We start from the raw sequence: 23,913 nt of genomic DNA, 5'->3' as shown, positions 1-23,913 counted from the left end.
CCTGCGCTGGCTGGCGGCAGCACTTGTGGAGCGTCTGTGTGTTGAAGGGCTTGTTGCTTTTGTTGCTGCTCGGTTGCTTCCTGGCTTTTAAAAGAGGGACGGTGAAAGCCAAGCATGCCATGTGGGGAATTGTCGCCGCTCCTGTAGCACTTGTGCTACTGCCAAAGGTTTCCAGCTGAGTCAGTGGTGCAGCAAATATACTTAAGGTAGTTCGGTACGAGCTTGAGGTGAATTCGGTACAGGGGGCTGTTTGTGAAGCCGTAGCATCTTCTCCCCTTTCTCTGCATCTCGTGCCCAGATGGTATGTGTTTCTAACCAAAGCAGCGTCCATAAGCGTGTGATTAGAAAAGTAGCACTGTACACATCGCAGATAGATGTAGGAAAAAAGTATTCAATATCTCTCTTGGTAGTTACTTTCAACATGAACCCTGCAGAAGGATGTGTGAACTTGAGAGTGATGACAAGCTTGTGCTACAGCGGAGATAGAAAATAGTGTGGGAATGGCATGCATTTTGTAGCAAGCTGCTTTTTAAGGTTTTGAATAACTAAAACATACTGGGTATGCTGAAATTTAAGCAAAATGTTGCATCTGGTTGAGGATAATAGAGTCTTACAAGATATGTAAGTTCTTGTTCTTCTTGGGATAAAAGTTTACACAAAAATGCATGAGTGAGGCTTTGTGTTCATGTCCTCAAATCTGGAAAAATCTGTGAGTTCTGAGAATACTGAAGCTTACAGCCACTCTTTTTCATGAAGTGGTATGTGATAATCTACGCAATAAATTTGGCCAGTATGCAGAAGTGTACATGCAGAAATCTAGGACCAACACTATTCTATATAACACTTCTGTTTCTCCCCTTTCTAAAATAATGGTTATAATCAGACTGCCATATATATTGGGGTGTTTTTTTTCTATCCTGGTTCTTGAGAAATGATGCTGCCAAATCAGACAGTTAAAACCAGTTGATACAGTACTTAAGATAATGTCTGTGTGACTTAATTTTTTAAGTTATTATTACTCAGACATACCTCTTCAAGATTACCATGTGCCTGCTTGTCTGCAGTGTAAGACAGCAGTGCCACAAAAGCGTTTAGGTTCTGAATTAGATTTTCAGCTTTTCAGATAAGAATAATGTGGGTTTTTTTAAGGTTGAATTCTCAGGCTTTGGATTGAGCAATATATGTATTCTTCATCTGAGATTCTTGTTAATCAGTAATCTGAAAGACTTCATACACGTCACAAAATCCCATCTTCTTCCTGTGAACTTTATAGAAACTTTTGCCCAAGATGCAATCTCCTGGCCTGGAGAATGGGGAACAGGATGGCTAGCCTTGAGATCCAGGTTCAAAAGCTGTTTGTAAAGGCATGCGTCAGACCACTTAGGGTGGAGTAGTTGCACTGTCTTCAGATCATTGCGTAGAAGCAGGTTGAAACCATGATAATTCCTGTATTGGATCTAATAATTAATATATAGAAAGAAACAAGTCGTTTGAATAATGTGTTGAGAGAACTCCACTAGCTTTTTACAGGATGTGTGAAAGCAGAGGAGTAGTGTCCATTTAATTGCTTCCATGTGTTTAAATTTCTGAACAGTATTTGTATTCACCTAAAAGGCAAATTAAATCTGTTCAGTATTGCTGAACAGTACATTTGTACTGTGTAGTCCAATGCCTGATAGAGACTGAGTTAACTTCAATTTTTTCTTCACCTAGATGAGAAAACTTAGTGGTAGCTGAGAACATGGAAGTGGAACTTTGTTTTTGCTAATGAGTTGTGAAGCCATGCAGGCCACTTCAGGGTATCGGTCAGAATCTACTGCAGAATAACTTCGTGCTTCTTGTTTTCAGTTGATGATGACTTTTGTTCATTCCTACAGCTGCAGCCATGATTTTTTTAGATTAAAATAAACCTTTAGGTTAGACAAATGATAGCCTGTTGTGAGCGTCAATACTGGTTCTGTGCGTTGTGTATTTTAGACTCAACTTTGTTTTTCAGATTTTCTTTTCTGGGAAGAAGTTGAATAGTTTTGAACGTAGTTTTCATCAACCTGTTTAACACTTGAGAACCCCAACTTGTGAATTTACAAATGTGACTTCATAGTTTCTTTTGGTTTGAGGTTTTTTTTTTGGTGGGATTTTTTGTTTGTTTGTGTTTTGGTCTGTTGTGCAGTCTCCAGTTTTGGATCAGTTTTCACGTGTGCCTCTTTACCCATCTGCAAACCACCCCAGTTAGAGGAAGTTGTTTTGACCTACTAATAGACTGTTGCAAAATGGGATAGAGAAATGTGTATGCTCTACCTTTATTGTTATTTTTGCCTAGGTTTATCTCCTGAGTAAAGATCAAATGTGATCGTATTATTTGTGTTCTTATATAAAACATATCATCTCAGAAGAGTTCAACTGTTCAACTCCAAAAATGTTATGATGCACCAGGCTGTGTAAACAAGAAGGTCAAGACCAGAGCCATAGCAGTTGTTTACTCACTCTTTCAGGTACCTTGAGATTATGAGAGATTTCTCTACTGGATGCTGAACTTTCTGATATATTACATTTGACTGTGTTGGACATTTAAACTCTTTCTTAAAATAAAGGAGAAAAAAGGGTTTTATCTGGAACTACATTGACCTTTAGTTGTTCAGAATAATATATGGAAGAGTAATATTAATGTCTACATGTGTGAAATGAAATGATGACTATTGTTATAATGGTATAATGGAAATTCTTGAAGAGTTCAGATGTGAAGCTCTCTGTGAAATAGAGAGAGTCTTGCTGTTTCTCACTTTTTTTTATATCCTACCTGTATAAAAAGCTTCAGTTAAGACTCTCTCGGGGCACTCTGTGAGGTTTATGCTGTTCTATGCTTTTCCAGGGGTCTCTTTCTGCTGCTTGCTAGCTCTGTTTTGTTTTCTCATGGTGTCTATTAGAAGGTGTTTCTTTGGAGTTTCTATTTTCCTTTCTCAAAACTTTAATTTCAAATACATAGAAAGATCTAACTGTTCTAACAACAGTTCTGAATTTTTCATGGAAATTGAAAGATGAATTTTCAGACTGTTTTATCACAGAACTTTCTTATGTGTAAAACCTTCCCTATTTTTTCCTTCCTTTCTTTGATATATAGCAGTTTTCCTCTTATGAGGTATCCAATTCAAAGGTATGTGTTCTCACACTGTAATTTCCTTTTTCAGTTGTAACTGTAGTTGTAGGGCTTTGTTTCCTACCTTTCAGTTAGTTATTGTTAAACATCTATACTTGTTCAATCTTCAGTCTTGTTGTGAGGGTACCTTAGCTGACATTGCCTTTGGAGGTCTCTGACTTCACAACTGCAATAGGTGTGTGTGATACCAGTTTATCTGTAGCAATTTCAGTCGATCAGTTGTGCTGCAGGGACTTGGGAAGACTTGGTAACTTGCTTGTTATTTTCCTGTGTGATGGACTTTGTTGATTTGTATTGTGCGTGTTCTGTTTGTGTTTTGTTCTATTATTTTGCCTTGTTTGAAGCCAGATTAGAGACTTTTTTGGTTCCTTTTCTAAATAGATTTCGAGTAGTGGTGGATGGTTAAGGAGGGTTGATATTTATCACAAATATTCATCTAAAGAGATAATCAGGCCAATTAAAACAATCTAATATTTAAGAAGTGTCTATTTGATGAAACAGCTGCATTGTTTTTCATCAGCCACAGCTGTTGTAACTGTTATCTCTATGGAGGCAGATCTCTTGTTATGTAGGTCACATCAAGGAAAAATAGCAGCTGGACCCTTGCTTCGAGTATTGTAGAGGAGAGTGCAATGAAAACATTGTAGATGTTCCCATTGAAATGTTTTGAAACAGCAAGGGGGGTTGTGTAGTAGACTTTGCCAATTTGTATTAAAACACGTTGTGAAGGTAAAAAAGTAAGTAAAAATGTATCCAGACACCCTTGCATCATCTAAATAAATGTAATTGGAAAGCAGAATACCTTGAAGGAATTCTTAAATCAGAGGAAAAGAGAGTACTCACAGGCTTTGTGCCTTGAAATGAGCAGCTTCCCTTGAATTTCAATAGTAAACAGGCTCTTCAGTTCTCATTCTTGCTGTTTACCCAGCAAAATATTCTTTCCACTTTTTTTTTTTTTTAAATTGTGGAGGATGGGAGAGGGTAGCAGTTGCTGCTGCTTTAGTTTTGAAGCTGTCTGCTGCGGTGGCTTTGCAGACGATGTGACTGACTACATACACTTCCTGATTTTTAATTAATTTTTTTCACATCCTTTCTCTTTCCTCTTGGTAAAAAGTGAGAAGCTTCTTGAAAAGGAAGAATCATAATTTTGAAGAAAAATAAATAGGGAAAGTGTGGCAGCTATTTCTGAGACAAATAACATGTTTGATATACTCTGTTAGCAAGTGTAATATTTAAGGAATGACATGTGGCATTAGCACAGAAGGAATTGTTTTGAAATCTTCTGATACAAACAGACTCTTCAGTGTGCTGTATGGTGGTAGTAGTAGTCAAAGAATTTCTTTGATACAGCGGTCTTGAGTGCATGGTAACTCCAAAATTGAGCTTTGCTGTGCTCCCTGAAAGCAGATCTGCTGTGAGCTCAGTAGTAAGATTTTTATAATTTGTGGTACTAGTAGAAATAATAAACCAGATGAGGTTTCTGGACTGATTTATGTTTATGTGGTTGATTATAGTCCTAAAAAAATGTTTCCTTGTACTTGAATTGAAATAATTTCCACACTTTTAATGTGTATGTTTCTAATGCAAAATTTGCATGAGTATATTTAGTATAGAATGTCACCAGACTTACATTTGAAAGACTGGTTCCCTATGAGACTAATATGTTGTCCACACCGCTGGAATTTATACCTGACAGGTTTTTATTAATATTCATATATATTTATTAGATTGAAATGGCTTAGAAATTGAATTCTGGACTTCTGACGGCAGTGTTTTATTTTCTGACTAGCAGTCAAACACTAATCAGGCACAGCTTCTTTTGCCCGTAGATGAGTTTATGTACAATGTAAATTGCTATGTTATTTATACTTTTAGTGCAGAATTAATCCTAAGGCACAGTCAGGAAGGACATAGGACTGAGATTTTTAAGTGCCCTTGAAAACCTTCCATCTGATCTCTGTATCTTGCTTGCTGTGTTCTAGCCATGTAGTTTAGGCCTTTGTATTCATTAATAGGTAAGATTAATACATTATTCTTTCAGGTGTAATTCTGTGGGGAGTAGCTGAATTGTTAGTAAGCTTAGGTCATTGTGATCTCTGGATTAGCATTTTACATCTAGAATAGCTAGTAACAAATAATGTGTGAGCATATATGTCTATCTAAACCCTGTGTCTTTCCTGCTTGTTGTTGGTATCTTTAATTTAACAAACCTCAATTACTGTATTGAGGAACCTTTCTTCACAGTGTTTACACATATTAGCTTGCACCTTATTCTTTTACTACCACTTTACTTGAAGGTATCATTGACAGATATGGGATAGATGCAAATTTTTGTTTTTAACCATATTCTTCATTTTCATGTTACTTCTTGTGCTTGTTATATTTAGCCCTTTTCAGTAAGGATTCCTGTTACTTAAATTGTTCTGAAAAGCTCTATCAGTGTAAACACTAAAAACGAGGTGTTGCAGGAGGTGTTGTGTCAGGCAAATATGAATGTAGTTACCAGGTAGCATGTAAAGGGAGGATATGTCTTGATTATCTTGTAAAATGTAAATCATTACATTATCAAAGTTGACTTCTGGATCTAGGGGTTAGACATAACTCGGTATGAATCTGCCGTATATTGTATGCTGGGTGGTTAATAAAACATGTCAGTTTATAGTGTCCCTTGAAATAAAGTAGGTGAAGAGTAAGGGGCTAGTGGGATGAACTATAAACTCGGCAATAATTTGAAAAAGTTCTGCAAAGATTTTTTTTGTTAGCCTCTATGTATGAGGAAACTTAGCTATTTTTATTTCTTCCAAGCCTTCATAATTTAAAAATCAAATGACTGTTACACCTTTAAAGGAATAAATGGTGGTGTGTGAGTACCAATGCAACATGTGTGACATCAGAATGTTTTTAAGGAAACCATAAAAACACATTTCATTGCTTATTAAAACTGAATAGAGCCTGGAAAAGCAAACTTAATTCCTATATTAAAAATACCTTGTTGTATACTTAATAACATAGTAGTCCTAATTTGATATGATTTCTTTTAGTTAATTAAAATAATTAAGCTCTCTGTCTTTCTCTCTAATCAAGTGTTCTTCTTCTAGCTGACAAATCAAGACCACCTTCGTCAAGCCCTTCCAGCATTATTCACCGGACTTCCTCATTGGATACGCTTGCTGCTCCATACCTTGCTGGACAGTGGCCTCGTGATAATCATGGACAAGCTGCTCCATGTATGAGAGACAAAGCCACACAGGTAGGACAGGTTTTTGTCTTCAGAGTATTTAAATGTGAAGACAGCATTTAAATGTAAGAAGCTTTTCCCTTGAAAACATAGACTTCAGCTTTCTTGTTTGTAAATTCCTATTCACTTTCAAATTGCAGGAATCCTATCTTTGTATTTACATCTGTGAATTATTTGCATTCCTCTCTAAGAAGAGGCTGCAACTGTAATACCTGTTAAGAGTTCTACTTTCTTCTTGCCTCAGAAAAAACACCAGTGTATTGTACATCTGTTTTCTCATTGTTCTTACAGTGTGCAATGCACTAGATTGCACTAGTGTTAAGTACTATTTACTGTAAATTTGTACAAGAGAACTTGGTGACTACTTATACGTATGTCTGTCTTAAAACTGAATTTTAAAAGTTTGTCTAGTGCAGGATAAAAGTTATTGTAGCCTTTTCTATGTTAGGCTGTTCATCCTTTGATTGTAAAAGGCCTTTAATGTTCACCTGGGATCTATGTACCAAGTATAGAATTGTGTACGTTGAAGAGCTGCCTCATTGAATGGTGAATGATACTCAAATTTAGCTCAACTGGAAGCATTAAAAAAGGACATGATTTACCAGTAAGCTTCACAACTTGACAACATTTCACAAGCTTTTAATGGTTCAGTCCTTTGCCACCTGGAAAGACAGAACCAACAAATAAATGAGTGAAACTGGCATTACAGGAGTTAAACACTTATCATGACCCTTGTTTTATCATTCTCCTTAAAGGGAGCTGTTGTTACATGGTATCCTACTGTATGCAGAAGTGATTCAAGATGGATTTTTCCATAAAATATCCCAGTGTTTCATTTCTTCTTCTGTGTGTGCAGTCTGGCAGTGGATATCTCTTTAAGCTGTAGAGTGAAAGAGCCAAACATACCAGATTTTAAATCCCTGTTCCTAGAGCATGATTGCAACAACAGGTTGTCAATTCCAAAGAATGTAAGCAAAATGCAGATGGAAGAGAAACTGACAGCGTGTGGGACATACTTGAGTTTGAGCCTGCCTTGGATTTGGTAACAATCACAAAAATATAGCCACGTTAGTTTCATTGGACAGTCTAGTCAAATGTGCAGGATGTTGAGCAGATAACTTCTGCAGCTCTGACTGTTACTGTATGGTCTTGTCAAGATTCACAACGTTTTGCGGAAAGCACCACAATTCAAAGAGCAGGTCAGTAGAAAAGTAAGGTGTTTTGTAAGGGAATATGCCCATGTAGATAAGGTGGAAATAGAAACTGATGAAGAAAAGAGAGCTGAGGAACAAGTTTTCTGTGTAGGATAAGAATCAGAGTAATGGTTAGAAGCTGGGGTGAAAAAGGTAAGCAAATCATAGTAAGAGGAGGAGGAGAATGAAAGAAGGTGTATGATATACAAGGAATTGCTGTTCATGGTTAGCTATTAAAGGGAAGAACTAAACCAATTTGTGTCCCTTAGCTATTTATTTTTGTATTTGATTTCTTAGGTTAATAATTCTTTTCAAAATAATTGTATTTCTATACTGCTGCCAAAGTATTTGCTATATTCACTTGATATTTTTCAGCTTAGTTTTGGTTTATTCGGAGTCACGGTTGGGCTTTTATAATCTGTGTATTTTCCAGCTAGATTAGATATCATCCTTTTTGGCTTACATTTTTCTTCTGTCTTTTTCTTCTAATTCTGACATATCTAGCTGCTACAGTAGTGGGGCTTTCATATATAAGGAGAAACATATTTGCAAAGATTAATGGCAAGGCTGTAAAGGGCATTTGGTATTTATGCAGAATGAGTATATTTAGTGCTGGTTGATGTTACTGTACTACTAAGAGAAACAGAATTATCTGTTTGCACTTCCTAATTGAAATTTATCAAACCAGTAGAAAATCTTGGGATGCAGACGTACAGCTGTATGTCCAGAGCTCGTGTTGATACGACACTGATGAGACATTGTTGCTTTTGATCTTTCTGGTGTGCTTGAGAGCAGCCATTTAATGAGCTATGGTCAAGTTTAAAATGTGATTTATGATAGTTTCCCAAGGTAGTAGAGCCTCTCCATTTCTGTTGTTTAGTGTTTCTGAAGATGTGGTGCTTGGGTGAAGTTTCACTTATGAGATATCCTTGCTCCGGTGTGTAATTTCAGATTTCACGAAGTCTGGTGTAAAACGAATGTCTTCTGATTTCAAGAGTTTAGGGAATAGGGATTGAATCTATTAAGATACAAAAGATTTTCAACTTGATTAAGCAGGGGATCTTCATTCTACAGGTTTATGGCATACCGAGTAGAGTAATTCAGGAGACAGACTGGGGAGAGACAGCGATTAGTGACACACTTTGGCTTGCAGGCCTTTGTAGAGATGCCTGTAGGTCATAGCTGAGAGCTGTGTAAGAGATCCCAGGTCATGCAGAGGCTGTTTGTGTATCGGACTCCTGCTTTGAGCGATTTGATGAAACCTGTCTATAAAACCTATGAAATAGGAATTTCAAAGCAACCCTGCTAACTTTATTATTCAGATTTGTCCTGGTTAGTTTTTGATTTGAAATGATGAAGACTAAAAACTGCTTATAGTGGAGGTTTCATGTATATGAAACTTTTGTCTGTAACTGAAACTCATGGGAGTTGCAACCTATATGTTTGGAGTTACAGGTCCATTTTTCCTGCAAAATGGGAATTAATACCACATCATCGATGACCTTGTGAGTTTCTGTATTATGAGTACAGATGGGATAAGTAAGGTCAGCTTGTGGCTTGCAAGCTGTTAGTCTCAAATGTAAGAACAGCTGTTGTACACTGTAGATGTGATGGCTTTGAAGTTATCAAAGTTCCTGTCTGTAGGAGAAAGTGAGATCTCAATGCCACCTAAGGATGAGTTAGATCACCACTGTGTGCTAAGAACTGTACTGTGGTGACAGTGAATCTAAAGGAATTCCCTGTCTCTTTCAGTGTGTAAGCTGCTTCGAGAAATCCTTCCCCTTTCTTCATTGGGTGTATTTCTTGTAACTGTAGAGAGATTTCTGACAGTCGTTATCTGTCTTCTTAAAAATCACATCATCATTAAGGTTGGAAAAGACCTCTGAGATCATCAAGTCCAACCATCATCCCAACACCACTAAACCATGACCTGAAGTGCCACATTACTTTTTTTTTTTTAAACACCTCCAGGGTTGGCAACATGCCCACTTCCCTGGGCAGCCTGTTCCAATGCTTGATCACTCTTTCAGTAGGGAAATTTTTCCTAATATCAAATCTAAACATCCCCTGGTGCAACTTGAGGCCATTTCCTCTCATACTATTGCTATTTACTTCACAGAAGAGACCAACCCCTGCCTCACTACAACCTCCTTTCAGATAGTTGTAAAGAGCCATAAGGTCTCCCCTCAGCCTCCTCTTCTCCAGAATAAACAACCCCAGTTCCCTCAGCTGCTCCTCGTAAGACTTGTTCTCCAGACCCTTCACCAGCTTCATTGCCCTTCTCTGGATGTTCTCCAGTGCCTCAATGTCCTTCTTGTAGTGAGAGGCCCAAAACTGAACGCAGTATTTGAGGTGCAGCCTTACCAGTGTTGAGTACAGGGGCATGATCACTTCCCTACTCCTGCTGGCCACACAATTTCTGATACAGGCCAGGATGCTGTTGGCCACCTTGACCACCTGTGCACACTGCTGGCTCATGTTCAGCTGGCTGCTGAACAACACCCCCAGGTCCCTTTCTCCTGGGCAGCTTTCCAGCCACTCTTCCCCAAGTCTGTAGTGCTGCGTGGGGTTCTTGTGACCCAAGTGCAGGATCTGGCACTTGGCTTTGTTGAATGTCATGCAGTTGACCTCAGGCCATCGATCCAGCCTGTCCAGGTCCCTCTGCAGAGCCTTCCTATCCTTGAGCAGATCAACACTCCCACCCAATTTGGTGTCATCTGCAGACTTCCCGAGGAAACGCTCAATCCCCTCATTCAGACAATTGATAAAGATGTTAAACAAAACTGGCTCCAAAACTGAGCCCTGGGGAACACCACTTGTGACTGGCCACTAAACTGGATTTAACTCCGTTCACCACAACTCTGTGTTTGGCTGTCCAGCGAATTTTTTACCCAGCGAAGAGTACACCTGTTTAAGCCATGAGCCCCCAGCTTTTCTAGGAGAATGCTGTGGGAGACAGTGTCAAAGGCTTTACTGAAGTCCAGGTAGACAACATCTACCGCCTTTCCCTCATGCACTAGGTGGGTTACCTGGTCATAGAAGATCAGGTTGGTCAAGCAGGACCTGCCTTTCATGAACCCATGCTGGCTGGGCCTGATCCCCTAGTTGTCCTGCATGTGCTATGTGAGCACACTCAAGATGAACTGCCCCACAATATTCCCTGGTGCCGAGGTCAGGCTGACAGGCCTGTAGTTCCCCAGATCCTCCTTCCAGCCCTTCTTGTAGATTCTTAGAGCCTTTACAGTTCACTACTTCTGAAGGCCATTCTGGGTGTGGTTAGGTGGGAATACAAACTGTCCATAAAGCATACAGTATTATCACAGGCTTGCCTGTGCATTTTTTTGTTATCTGAAATAAACACAATTTGCCTTAATGATACTTTGAATTTCTCAGAACTTTTTCACTGCAGTATGTTTGCAAGTTTGTTTATTAAAGATTAGTGGCTTTGTTGGTTTAGTGAAACTAGTTTTGTATTACCTGTATTGCTTTCTGCTTGGCCTGAGACAACTATGAACCTGAAGCCCTTTGAGGCATTAATAAATTAATTTGCTACTTTGCAATAGCTCTAGTGGTGCTTATGCCTTGCCTTCCCGTTTCTCATTCTTCTAAGCAAGAACATGATTTTGAAACTGTACTGGTGCAGGCTTTCACAGCGTTTACACCAAGCTGCCCTCGCTAATGCGTCATAAATAACAAGGTCAGCATCTGTCTAGGAAATAAAATATACCATCTCCCCCAGAGTCAGCACTGTCGTACTTGTTCTTCAGAGCTCTGTAGCAGCTTGTGGTGCATCTGGCTGTTAATATTGCCTTATGCTCAAAAATTTGGAAGGGAAGCTAGCACATTCCTATATCAGAGTAGGTGTGAAAGGTTGGGTTGCAGTTCTGAATCTAGCAAGTCTTAACACTGTTCTCTCTTTTAATTTGTATCACAATATTTTGCCAGAAAGCAGGAATTAAATTTTGGGTTTTTTTTATTAATCCTGCAGACAGAAAGTGCCTGGGCTGAAGAATATTTAGAAAAGAAGAGAAGCTCACACAAACGTTCAGCATCGTGGGGCAGCAATGATCAACTTAAGGAGGTCAGAAATTATTTAGGTTAATTTTTTTACTGGCATGCACTGTTAACCATGAGTTTTTAGGAAGGCATTAATATTGTACTGCTTTGTTTTACTATACAGAATGATCATGGGCTTGGTAAAAAAAACAAGAAATAGTTGTTCATTTGGTATTGATTTAATATAACAATGTAGGACTATTAAAATTTTTAATTTGAATGTGTGGGAAAGAAAGTGTCAAATGCAGGTGAAACTCTTCATCAAAGGAGGAAGTACAGCAGTGACCAAACTGCTTTCAAACTGCTTTCGTACTTTATGTACTTCAAGTTCTTTCATGAAACCTGCAGAAGTATCTTTTGGGCTTCAGCGGAACTGGTAGCTAACATGTTGGTTTGAAAGAACTTGAATCTAATTTAGTGCTGGCAATAATTATGAATGTTGTGGTAATAAAGGATTTCAACTAAATGATGGAATAAATTGATGAAACTATGTGTGTACCTGAATATATCTGGTGAAATCTAATGTGAATTTTTCCTTCATTAGATTGCAAAATTACGTCAACAGTTGCAGAGAAGCAAACACAGCAGTAGGCATCATCGTGATAAAGAGAGACACTCTCCATTTCATGGTAACCATGCAGCCATTAACCACAGTCAGGTAAGGCTGTGCACTTTAGTACATATCGAGTAGCTAATACCATTTTTAACTCCTTTCAAGGTTGTGATTTCTCTTAAAGAGAACTTAGAAATACCACATGCTACTAACTGTAGGTGAAATCTATAAAACAGATCTGTTTTCTTTGACTTCCTCAAATGTATGGTGTCTCGGATCTTTTTGTTACTTGGCTGGGTTGACTTTAAACTCCTACTTTCAAGAATTTCAGATAATTAGATCCTTTCTTAAAGCAAGACTCAAAGTGTGTTCTGCAGACTCTACAACAGGATGACAGATAAATTTAATCTAAAACCAGAGATTATTTCTTTCATTGCGCATTGCTATAACAATTATGAATTTGCATGTAGAATATGGCATGAAGCAAACTGGTGGTAAAATGATACATTCAAATAAAATTGTTGTTTTTGCTGATCATGTTTTGTCTTGACAGTTGTACTTGTCTAATCCTACGATGAACCACCCTAGAGATCTTATCTGACAAAAGACTGTTCAATGGGAGTTTTATGCACTTTATTGAAAGTGTCTGTACTCTTGATAGTTTCATTCAGCCTTTGTAAGATCTTCTTTTTCTGTCATTTGTCATGCCGCAAGACTTTTAAGTAGTAATCACTGCAAAAATTGTGATGGTTAGGCCACCACATGTTCTGTGTGCAGTTTAAATTTAATCTCGAGACTTAATGAGGTCAGGTTCACAGGGGTGTTATTTTTAGCTCAGTTTATAGCAGGTGGGAAAAAAATGACAGACTTCAGACACACAGACCTTTTTCAAGTCTGTTTTGCTTGAGTAACTTGAGAAGACTAATAGGAAAGTTTGGTCATTTTTTCAGAAGAAAACTTTTTTTTGCCCTACTAATATCTTGTGAATGTATATTTATGATATACACACTTCTTTTTTAAAAGTTACGAAAAGAATGAATCCCTCATTGCAATCAATCCCTGCAATCAATCAATCAATCCCATTGCAGTCAATCCCTGCAATTGCCTTGCAAGTCAATGTAGTTGAATGAAACTGTGTAACTGTCAGTGTTGTGAACTGAGGAAGTACTTTGACTGTGAAGCTTCTCTGCAAATCTAATCATATTCCCAGTTACTCCTGAAAGGCAGTTAACATTGTTCTGATAAGTACCATACTTTGATACTAGTTAATGAAAACAGTTTCCTTTCTGTCATTTCATCCTTCTGGAAAATAATGTAGGCCAGAGAGGAAAGCTGTTGTGACATCTACACATGCCCTACTCTGCAGGTACTCACCCATTCTGATAAAAGATGGAATAAAAAATAGAAGGGAGAACCATACATACAATCCTGAGCAGCCAGGTTCTTTCATCGACAGAAGTCAGGGATCTAAGTGAATCTGTTTTACTCCAAGACTGGAAATAAGGAAGTAGAACAGTGTTTTGAATTTCTCCTGCATGGTTGTTCTTCCTCATACTTTGCATAAAAATCAGTAGCATCTCAGACCCTCACTTATCACTGCTGTAGCTTATTCAGTAAGGCGTCATGAGTTTTGCAGGACATATGTGCCTCTTGAATTCAGTTTGTTATTAGTTTGAATTCTGGGCTACTAGAAGTATTGTATTTAGGATATATTTTTTTTAGGATTACATTTTTTTGACATAACAATTTAGGAATTGCTTCTTCAAACTTTTTAAATCTTGAAACAAACAGGCTGTCTAGTACAAGTTCCTACATTTTTAGCTGTTTTAATGAGGGATGGGTGCAGTGTTGCATGCTGCTGATGTTAGTGACTACTGTAGCTCAAGTCAGAACAGTCCAAAATTATGAAAGAAGGCAAATGAGCAAATTGCTTTCTAGTGGTTTTTGAGAAAGTTCATGAAGATTGGTGAGATACATTTATTAAAAAAAAATAATAATTAAAAAGGCAGGTCAAAATACTTGATGTGGGTATTTCAACCATATTTGTAGAACTCGTTTGAAGATTTGTTCTGTACTTGTGGGCAGTTGAGGCATTTCAGCCAAAAAAAGTGTACTGAGTAACTTTTGGTGTAGGCCCTTCAGTATGCTGGAGAATTACCTACAGTCTAACAGGTTTGGCTTGGTATTCTACAAACTTGTAGGGTTCTGAATGCTAAGTTATTGTCACTTTAACATAGATAATCTTAGTAAGTTTTAATTTTGAAAATGAACAGTGATGCTACTGCTCTGAAAAATAAGCCCCCCCATTATATATATCAGTTTTTTTGCATCATAATTATTATGCTTAATACAAGAAGCAAAATTTCATTATGTCTTTTGTATTCTGCCAAATTTTAGACTGTGAATAAAATATTGCACAACAGACCATTAGGTTTTGGGCTTGTGAAACAGACTATAACATATAAACTGAGGCAAAGCAGCTTTTCCAGTATTGTGTTACAAAACAGACCATTGTTTTTCTTGGTAAATTTTGTGCCAGCTGTGTTGGGCTGTTTGGAAGAGGGGAAGTTACAGAAGGCCTCAAAAAGAGTATTAGATTAATGGCACTTTGCATCTGCTTTCTAAGTTGGAGTGAAAATCTGGAACTGTAGGCATCAAGGGCAAAGTTCCTTTCCTTTCTCATTCCTTTCTAGGGAACTGCTAAACTAGAACTTCTGGCAGCAGCTCAGCCACTTCAGGATTTGTGGGAAGGGTAGTGTGGAAACACTTGCAGTCAGTGATTAGAATACATTCCCAACTTGAAGGAAACTTGCAGTTGTTGGTTCGAGAGGTTCTGAGCTTGAGGATTCTTGGCCAGGCTGAGAAAATGTGTTAGGAATTTGCCTTGGGTAGTGCCTTTACAGAGACCAGAGCAATTGAATGTTGTTTGTTTGTTTTCATGATGCCAAAAATATTCCATTCTGCCTCTCTTTACAGGAAGAGAGGTTTGCAGAAAGGTCATAGCCTCCTCAGGTGACCTCAGGATGCTTCTGTGTACATTGGATTTTGAATTAATTGCATGGTACTAAATCTATAAGCAGGAGTCAAACCAGTGGCATCTTCCTTTGTTCTCGGTGTTAATGTAATTCAGAAACTAGAATTGAGGCCAGAGCTGAAGCCAGATGGAAGAACAAATGGATTAGGTCTTTCAAAATAATCTTTTTTCCTTAGTGCACTTGGCTGAAGTTGTACTGCTATTTGACGCTATGAACCATCAGGCCCCCTCTTTTTGCTTTCCTGGGAAGTGTTTACACTTAGTGTTTTACCAATCCATTGATCCTAAGCAACCACTAATACAGAGAAAAACTGCATGCACTTCGCAGTGTTGAGTTTTTTTTGTTTCACTCTCACCACCTTGCATAGGTAGAACGTGTCAGTTTTAGAGTGGAATTGCTATGATGCAGTCAGCCTTGAGGTGGTTTGGTGTTAATATCTGAAAGCATCAGAAGACCTTGGATTCTACTTGAGGTTCTGTTGCTTGTTGAAAAATTGGAAGAGCTGAGACCATTTTTCTAAAATGTCTGTGAACAATTTAAAATAGTGATCACCCATATTTCATATCTCATGAATTTATTCCATACTGTGAAGTTTCAGGACCCTTAACTGTCCCACACCAAAATTCCCTGTCTTACTACCCGAGCACTGTAATTATTATCTAGTGTTTGGCACCTTGCTTCATTTTGTGCATTCCCAAATACACAAATGAATATTCAACAGTTGGTAGCCTATTTCTGTATGTCAGGGCCTAGTTCCATGCAGACATCTGTGAGAGTAGTATTTCTAATATAAAGTTTCTTGTTTTGAGGCCGGTTGTTCCACCCCAGTAATGATACCTCCTTTTTCTACCTTCCAGCACTCCAAATTACCAAGTCATCTTCAGTCATGTATGGAATATTATTTCTCTTGGAAGTGAAACATTCTGTACTGAACCATAATGAACACTATTGGAGTAACTTGTGCCTTTCTACTTTGAGCTCTTCAAATAGTACTGTGATTCTAAGAATTTCTGTGGTAGATAATTGCATTTAAAAGATGGAGAAGTCCCATGTTTGCTAATGGCTGACAAAATCTTAGACAAGCTTACTTGCTTTGTGCTTTCTACTTATTAAAAAGTTCCATTTGTTCTAAGAATGTATGTATTTAGCAATGGGCTTCATTAGTGCCTAAACTTGTGCTGATATACCTGTGTTATGTCTGGGTACTGACTTGTGTTAGTATACTGGATTGTTGATCCAAGGCCTTGTTTGGAAGGGAAATAGCAGGGTTGCTTTCTCAGAACTTTTTGTGCTCTTCTCCAGTGTTTTATGTTTTCTCTTTTTCATCTTCAGGCAAGACTTTTGAAAGTCTTTCCAAGTTTGACCGTTACGAGAATGTTTAGATTTTGTTGACGTAAACAGTCACAAGCATTTCCTGAACAGAAGCTTTTATAATCTTGTGCAAGTTTCTTCTTTTATAGCTATCCTAATGTTTCAGTAAAGTAAAATCAATATAATTTGGAAGTTTTGCCACCTCAGACTGCACTTAAAATTCTCTTGTTTACATTAACTTTTTAAGGGTAGGTTTTCTGCTAGACAAATTTTGCATGTTTTTGAGAATTCACATGCAAATTTCCAATGCATCAGTGTCTGTCTATACAGAGTCTTGTTACTTAGAGGTAAAATAATAATAATTAAAAAAAAACAAACCACAAGCAAACTGCTTTGAAGACAAGGTGAGAGTGCTACCATCCTTCAGTCAGTAGAGATGTTCTCAATCGCAGTATGCTAGGCCACAGAGTCTAGGAATTTTACGGAGGAATTCTACTGTGACTTTGTCTTGTGCTGTTCTTTGACTTGAACTAATTGTTTGCAGGAAGCATTCCATTATCTCTAGTAGTGCTCTGCATAATCACCAGGAGTCTGTGTTGAAGCTTAGGTCGGAATCTTCTAATGTTGTGGTAGCATGATTTTTTAGTGTGGGGGACATGGGGTGGAGGATGCTAATGGAGAGTATGGGAAATCTCAGGAAGTTGTGGTATACCAGAAGGGGCTTTGGAAAACTTCAGTAATGTGTTTTTTGAGAGTGGAGTCCTCATGCATACTTGGAAACAGTGGATTTTTTAAAATGTTAATCTTCATCCTGAAGCAACTATGTATTAACATTTGGGTTTGGGATTTTATTCTTTCTGTGGAAGCATTCCTAAATTGTTTGTAAACCTTTTATTCTGGCTTAATATAGTAACTGTATTGGTCTTCATTTCTAGCATAGTGCAATTTTACATTTGTGGAATAAATAATTTGTGGAATAAACATGTATGTGCCATGTTCCTGTAGGTGACAGCAGACTTCTGTTAAAATACAATTTTAATGAAATTACAGGTGGTAAATTGAACAGTGAAGGAAGTGAAACTGTGGTGCAGCTCACTTCAGAAGGAATGTGAATGTATTTTTTTAAGGCTTCAAAATTACTTAAATTTTTACTGTGAAGTTTTCACTTCTAAAGCAACACTGAGCCAGAGGCAGACCATATCAAGGGAGGTTTTGAGATTAGGTTGTTGAAAGCTTTTCCTGCTAGAAACTAGATCTGAAGCAAAGTTCAGGATGTCTGTCTTCATTTAAGGCACCCATTTTAACACAATTGCTATGGTTTCTTGTAAATCCTTGATATCGAAGTGTAGATGTGTTCTGTTTAAAGGTTCGCTTTTGAGTAGAAATAGTAACTGTATTCTGTAAGTAAATCTACATTGCTTTCTCACTGTCTCTGGTTCTTCAGGCTCCCATCCCAAAGAGTGCTCTTGTTCCTGTGATACCTATTACCAAATCAACAGGATCACGATTCCGAAACAGTGTAGAAGGACTGAATCAGGAGATTGAGATAATAATTAAGGAGACAGGAGACAAAGAGGAACAGCTTGTTGTATGTATCTGCCACTATGATTGCTTTCTATAATTATTTTGGTTTTCTTTGAGGTTTTTAAGTCATAAGCTTTATTTTACACGGTTTATGAACTAAGCTTATCTGGAATTAATTTTGCTTTCTTTTAACAAAGTTAGTTGAAAAGTCTCTTGGAAAGCAAAAAGAAGGAAAGTGTTAAAGTTTGAATCCAAGTCTTTTTTCTCCGTGATTACTGTGATGTAATTAGTATTCCAATAAAATAAGAGATCTTTGTAAAACGGAAAAAGACAGAAGGTCTGCTTTGGGAGTTTTAAAGTAACTTTTTCTTCTCCCTGCCCATGCTGAACTGTCCCCATCCCAGTTAAAATATAAGTTGCCCATTTCTAACTTTAATTTTATTTTCAAGTATTTTTAGAGGTAAATTTAGTAATAAAGTATCAGAAACACAGGCCACGAAGATGATTAAGGGACTGCAACAGTTTTTATATGAGAAGAGGCTGAGAGAGCTGGGACTGTTCAGCCTTGAGAAGAGAAAGCTCAGGGGGATCTTATCGATGTGTATAAATATATGATGTACAGGAATAAAGGGGAGGGAGCCACGCTCCTCTCAGTAGTGCCCGATGACAGAAAATGAGACAGTGGGCACAGATTAAAAAACAAATTAAATTAAATCCGAACACAAGAAATGTTGTGGGGTTTTTGTTTTGTGGTTTTGTTTTATTTTTTAATGTGTGAGGATGCTCAAAACTGGAGCAGATTGCCCAGAGAGGCTGTGAAATCACTGTCTGTAGGGATATTCAAGGCCTGACTGGGCATGCTCCTGGACAGACTGCTCTAGCTGACTCTGCTTGACCAGGGGTGTTGATCTGAAGAGATCTCTTCCAACCTCAGCAATTCTGTGATTCTGTGAAATCTTGAAAACCTTATTTTCTGAGCCTGACTTATTTTCTGTTGGAATCTTGTGTAGTGAATAAAATTTTCTACCTCAAACAGTTTTAGGAAACCCAAAAAACCCTTCAGCATTACTGGATTTAAAGAAATTGCTAACAAGTCAAGAGCAGCCATCTGATACCTTTTATTTTTAACAGCCTCAAGATATCCCAGATGGGCACCGTGCACCACCTCCGTTGGTTCAGCGTAGCAGTAGTACTCGCAGCATTGATACCCAAACTCCTGGTGGAGCAGACAGGAGTAGTAACAACAGCAGCCGCTCCCAGTCAGTATCTCCAACCTCATTTCTTACCATCTCTAATGAAGGCAGAGAGGAAAGTCCATGTTCTACCGATGATCTTCTTGCTGATTCCAGAGATAAAGGTACAGTGTAACTTTAAAAGTTCAGCAATGCTAAACTTCAACCTGTTGCTACGTGCATGTACACATAGTAAAAGAGGGGATTTGTTTCCCACATCCATGGAGAAATGGCAGAATTTTTTTTTCTTTGCAAGTGATCTGTTTTTTCCAAATTGCTCCAAATACTGAGTGTGCACATATATGTAGTGTTCTGTGATTGAAACTGGATAGATATGACTGAGGAATGTGCTTCCCAAACAAGTTTTTGTTTTTAAATAATAGATTCTGCAAGTACTTTACACAAGCTGTAGAAGCCAGAGTGTACAGCGACAGGTTGAACAGCAAAGTAGGCTAGTCCTGTTGCTTGTGTCAGGTATTTTTTATGATCCTGACAAAATGGACTAACTTCCAACATTTCATACATGCATCTATCAAAGTTTAACTGTTTGGGGTTTTTTAATTATTCTTTTTTTACCAGAAATCTTCTGAGATATGCTAGGAGAATTTTATAGTTCCAACATAAACCCATTTTGCTTTTTAAGGAATATGGCTTCTGCCCACTCATTTTGCTAGATGGTAACAGCACAGGATCATAGATTCAGGTTTGCAGTTACAAACTGAAAGTGTCCAGAAATGAACAGAGATTGCAGAGGAGCCTGAAAATGGTGTAAGGAGAAATAGAAAGGAGGAAAGGGATTAAGATAAGAAAGCTTATTTGCAAATGAAGACTTAGAGGTGAAAGAAAATGTTTCTTAATTTTATGACATTGGTAATGAAGTGGGTTTCAATTTGGGGGACATTTAAAGATAGTTATTATTCTTTTTTTTATAGTGTGACACATTTAAGTAATGAGATACTCTGTTCCTACAGAGAATGGAAATAATTCTCCCTTGCCAAAATACGCTACCTCACCAAAACCCAACAACAGCTACATGTTCAAACGTGAACCTCCAGAGGGCTGTGAAAAGGTGAAAGTCTTTGAGGAAAGCTTGTAAGTTGATCTTTACTACATAAGAAATAATATGCAGAGTTAACCATTGGTTTATTAGTTTTGTGTCAGATCAAAATTATTAGTCCAGTTGCTAAAACCATGTGAACAACCTGGTCTGTTATTTTGTGTGACTATATACTGGTATATACATATGTATTTTATTCCTGGAATTCTGTATTAAAATAAAAATCTTAAGAAACTTTTTTTTTTAAGACCAGCATAACTTGAGGGGACTGTCTCTTAACTGACAGATAGTGGGGGAGGAACTCAAATCGTCAAGTACAGAGAGATGTAATAAGCAAGCTGTAATGCAGGTACATCAGCTAATATATGACACAGCTTGATGGGCACATCCAGTAATCTAGACTCTGAAGACCATATTCTTTGCAGCTACATCTATGTAGTTGTGAAACTTTTAGTGATGGAAGAGTAAAATTGACTCCGAGTATTTAATGCTTTGGTTATTCTGAAAAAGACAACTTTTGTCATTTGGAAATACTCGAGGAATTTTATGTTTTATTATTTTCAGCGGAGTTTTTATACTCTTACGTCACTTGGATGCAAGAATCTTAACCTATAGTTAATTCATTTCATCACACAAGGAGTGTAATTTGGTTATAATTATCTTATGCCTATATTGTCTCAACAATGCCATCTAGAATAAGTGGTAATAAAAAAAATATAGCTGCCTTTGTTATTTCCATCTCTAATCTCTGCAAATGGATTTTGAGAGGTCTCTATGGCCTCTTCATAGCAATGTGGAAAGGGTTACAGTAACTTAAGTTACCAGTCTCTATTTTAGAATGAATGTTGGCAACTATGTTGCCAACAAATTAGACAGTCTTCGCTTACTCCAACTTATGCTATTGTGATTTGACTTGCATTTACATTTCTTTTCAGGTGTCCTTGCTAGATAAGCTGTAGGACTGTTCTGGTGTAGGGTGCAACAGGCTATGGCAGTTCTTAGACTCTGCACTCTCATGCAAAAGTCTTTCTCACATCTGGTACTTATGTTCCACATGTGCGTGGAATACATTAATGTAACTACTTAAAGCTCAACCTTTGTTTAGCACTTCTATTTTAAGTTTACAGGATTTTCATTTGGGAACAAAATTATGAATGGGGCTGAATTTTCTGGACACTTGGAGAATCAGCTAACATGGAAATGTACCTTATTTCATGATCAAAATGAGTTTTCAGAGTAGAGTATCTCTTACAAGGATGCCTAGTAGAATGAATACAGAAGTGCATATGGCTGTCTTGCAGACACATGGAAGAGAAGAGGAGGTTATAGGCTAAAGGACAATGCTGGCAACAAGAAAACATTAATATAAATTTCTGATGGTTATTTTGCAGCAGGAAAGAGAAGCTTTGGAACAGATTCACATAGTTTTATCTTAGTGTTGAGTTAGACTAGCTTGGTAGTTTTACATTGCAGGGTTAGAGATAGACACAGCATTCGTGTGCTCTCCACAATTTTCTTTCCAGCACTTTTATAAAGCATACCTCTGAGTTGGTTGAATTACATGCTGAGATGGCAAAACTGCAAGTTGGGATCTAAATGTGCGTTCCACACTTACTTCCCAGGTTATAGGTACTTGACCATGAATGCCACTTTGGGAATACTACATCTTATTCTCTGCATTGAGTTTTTAAGAAGGACTTGGCTTTTACAGAGATTCAGGCCACACTCAGGTGAACATGCAAAGGAGGCAAAAGTCTAGAAAAGAGGATCCTGCTATGATAGTGAACAGCTCTAAAAAATGCAACATTAGGAACATTGCTATGCCAGTGCTCTTTCACGAGAATTGTTGTATGTGTGAGGCAGAACTTGCTGGATTGTGAAAGTTTCTGAAGAAAATTATGATAATACTTTCTTATATATTGGATATGCCAATTCATGGACAGAGTTTGTGATCTGCAACATGAAGTTAGTTGTCTTCCTTGGGTTTGGAGACAGCCTGCCTTAAGAACATGCTGTTTATCTTGCAGTATATGTGAACAAGCAGTGTAAACATCTTGCCATTTGCTGTGTGGTGTGGGTTTGATTAAGGCATTACTGAGTAGCTGAAATACAAGTTTAAACCTCAGCTTGTCTCTGGTGATGTGTTCAGCAATATATACCTGCTGTTAACAGAATTTGATTGTTAAATGTAATCTTAAAACTATTGTCTGTGTTTTGTTTCTAGGCCAAAGCCATTGCATGAAATTCCAGCCTTCTACTGCCCTGACAAGAACAAAGTGAATTTCATTCCTAAAAGCGGTTCTGCTTTCTGTCTTGTCAGCATCCTCAAGCCACTTCTTCCCACACAGGATCTCACACTTAAGGGCACTACACACAGCCTGACTGTCTCCTCTGGCATGACACCCAGTTTATTGCAGCCCATTTCTATGACTTCCATGTCTACAAACACAGATCAAGACAGGATCTCACGAGGAACAAGTACAGTACTACCGCAGACCTCTATACTCCAGCAATCACCATGTATTGAGGAAGCTGAGGAATAGATTTAGATTGTCTTGACATTTTTCTGGGCAACTGCTGGGAAAAAATTTGAACCAGTTGACTGGACCTTTCTGATCACACTATTTGTATTGTTTTAACAATTTATGGCACTGTCATAATTGAACTGTTAGTATACTTGACAGTTTGGTAGCACATTGAGAAGTTCAGGAGGATGCAGCAGCTGATAATCTGTTGCACTTTCTGCTTATGAAGACTCTGGTTCTGTTTCTCTCCTGCTTTTTTAAACACTGGTGAAAAACAAAGATTGTCATAATTCTTTGCAATTTAAAGGACCAGTTGTTGCAATGCTGTGTGTCCTTTGACTTTTTTTTTCATTAAAACAAAAATCTCAAGACCAACCAGCTGATCCCATTTACTGTTGTGATCTGCCGAGAGAGGGGCAATCAGATGGTTTTGTGAAATGTCTTTTGTATGAAATTGTGTATTTTGTAACAAAAATTTGCCTTCTCTGGTGTGTAGCAGATGATGTTTAGAAGACACTTTCCTAGTGACGATCCCCCAGCCCTCCCCTCCCTCCACTTTTTTTTTTTTTTAGGGAAGGTTCTTTTTTACTTGGCTGTTTTACAGCTTCTGGGACCAAAGGATTGTTGAAGTATTTCAGCAATCTCAAATTATGTGACCTTGCTGAACAGCCTCAGCCCTAAACAAAATAAGACAAGTTAATATGTTTGAAACTTTTAAAACAGAAGAGTATCCAAAAAGCAGTGTTAGTATATAATGTACATTTTTTTGATATTGGAAGTCTGTGCTTCAGGTAAGTCATATTCTTAAAACTCCTTCCTTCACAGAATTCCAACCAGTGTCGGTTTATTGGCTAGAAAATTGCATTTTAAAGCACTTGCCCCAATAGTGGGCATTTGCCCATGGAATTTTTGTGCAGAAATGGGGGAAAAAACATGTTATCCTCTTACTGTATATTCTTTCTTCCAGAAAATATGCCACTTGCCTCTTACAGGCTTGCTTGGCTACTTATGGAGTCAGCCTGAACCATTAATCAC

General features: G+C 37.8%; 1 protein-coding gene across 1 annotated transcript; it reads left to right on the top strand.

The window, feature by feature from the left end:
- Positions 1–6,260: 6,260 nt before the first annotated feature.
- Positions 6,261–23,131, top strand: FAM117B (family with sequence similarity 117, member B). The gene is made up of 7 exons (XM_010184594.1): positions 6,261–6,404; positions 11,574–11,666; positions 12,186–12,299; positions 17,985–18,128; positions 19,196–19,421; positions 20,268–20,388; positions 22,578–23,131. Exons 1-7 carry the CDS (start codon positions 6,384–6,386, stop codon positions 22,894–22,896), a joined length of 1,038 nt encoding a protein of 345 aa, XP_010182896.1. The 5' UTR covers positions 6,261–6,383; the 3' UTR covers positions 22,897–23,131.
- Positions 23,132–23,913: the final 782 nt, after the last annotated feature.

The sequence above is a fragment of the Mesitornis unicolor genome, unplaced genomic scaffold (genome assembly GCF_000695765.1).
Source record: "Mesitornis unicolor isolate BGI_N332 unplaced genomic scaffold, ASM69576v1 scaffold9955, whole genome shotgun sequence".
In the NCBI taxonomy this organism is placed as follows: Eukaryota; Metazoa; Chordata; class Aves; order Mesitornithiformes; family Mesitornithidae; genus Mesitornis; species Mesitornis unicolor.
This window is presented reverse-complemented; position numbering and strand designations above follow the sequence as displayed.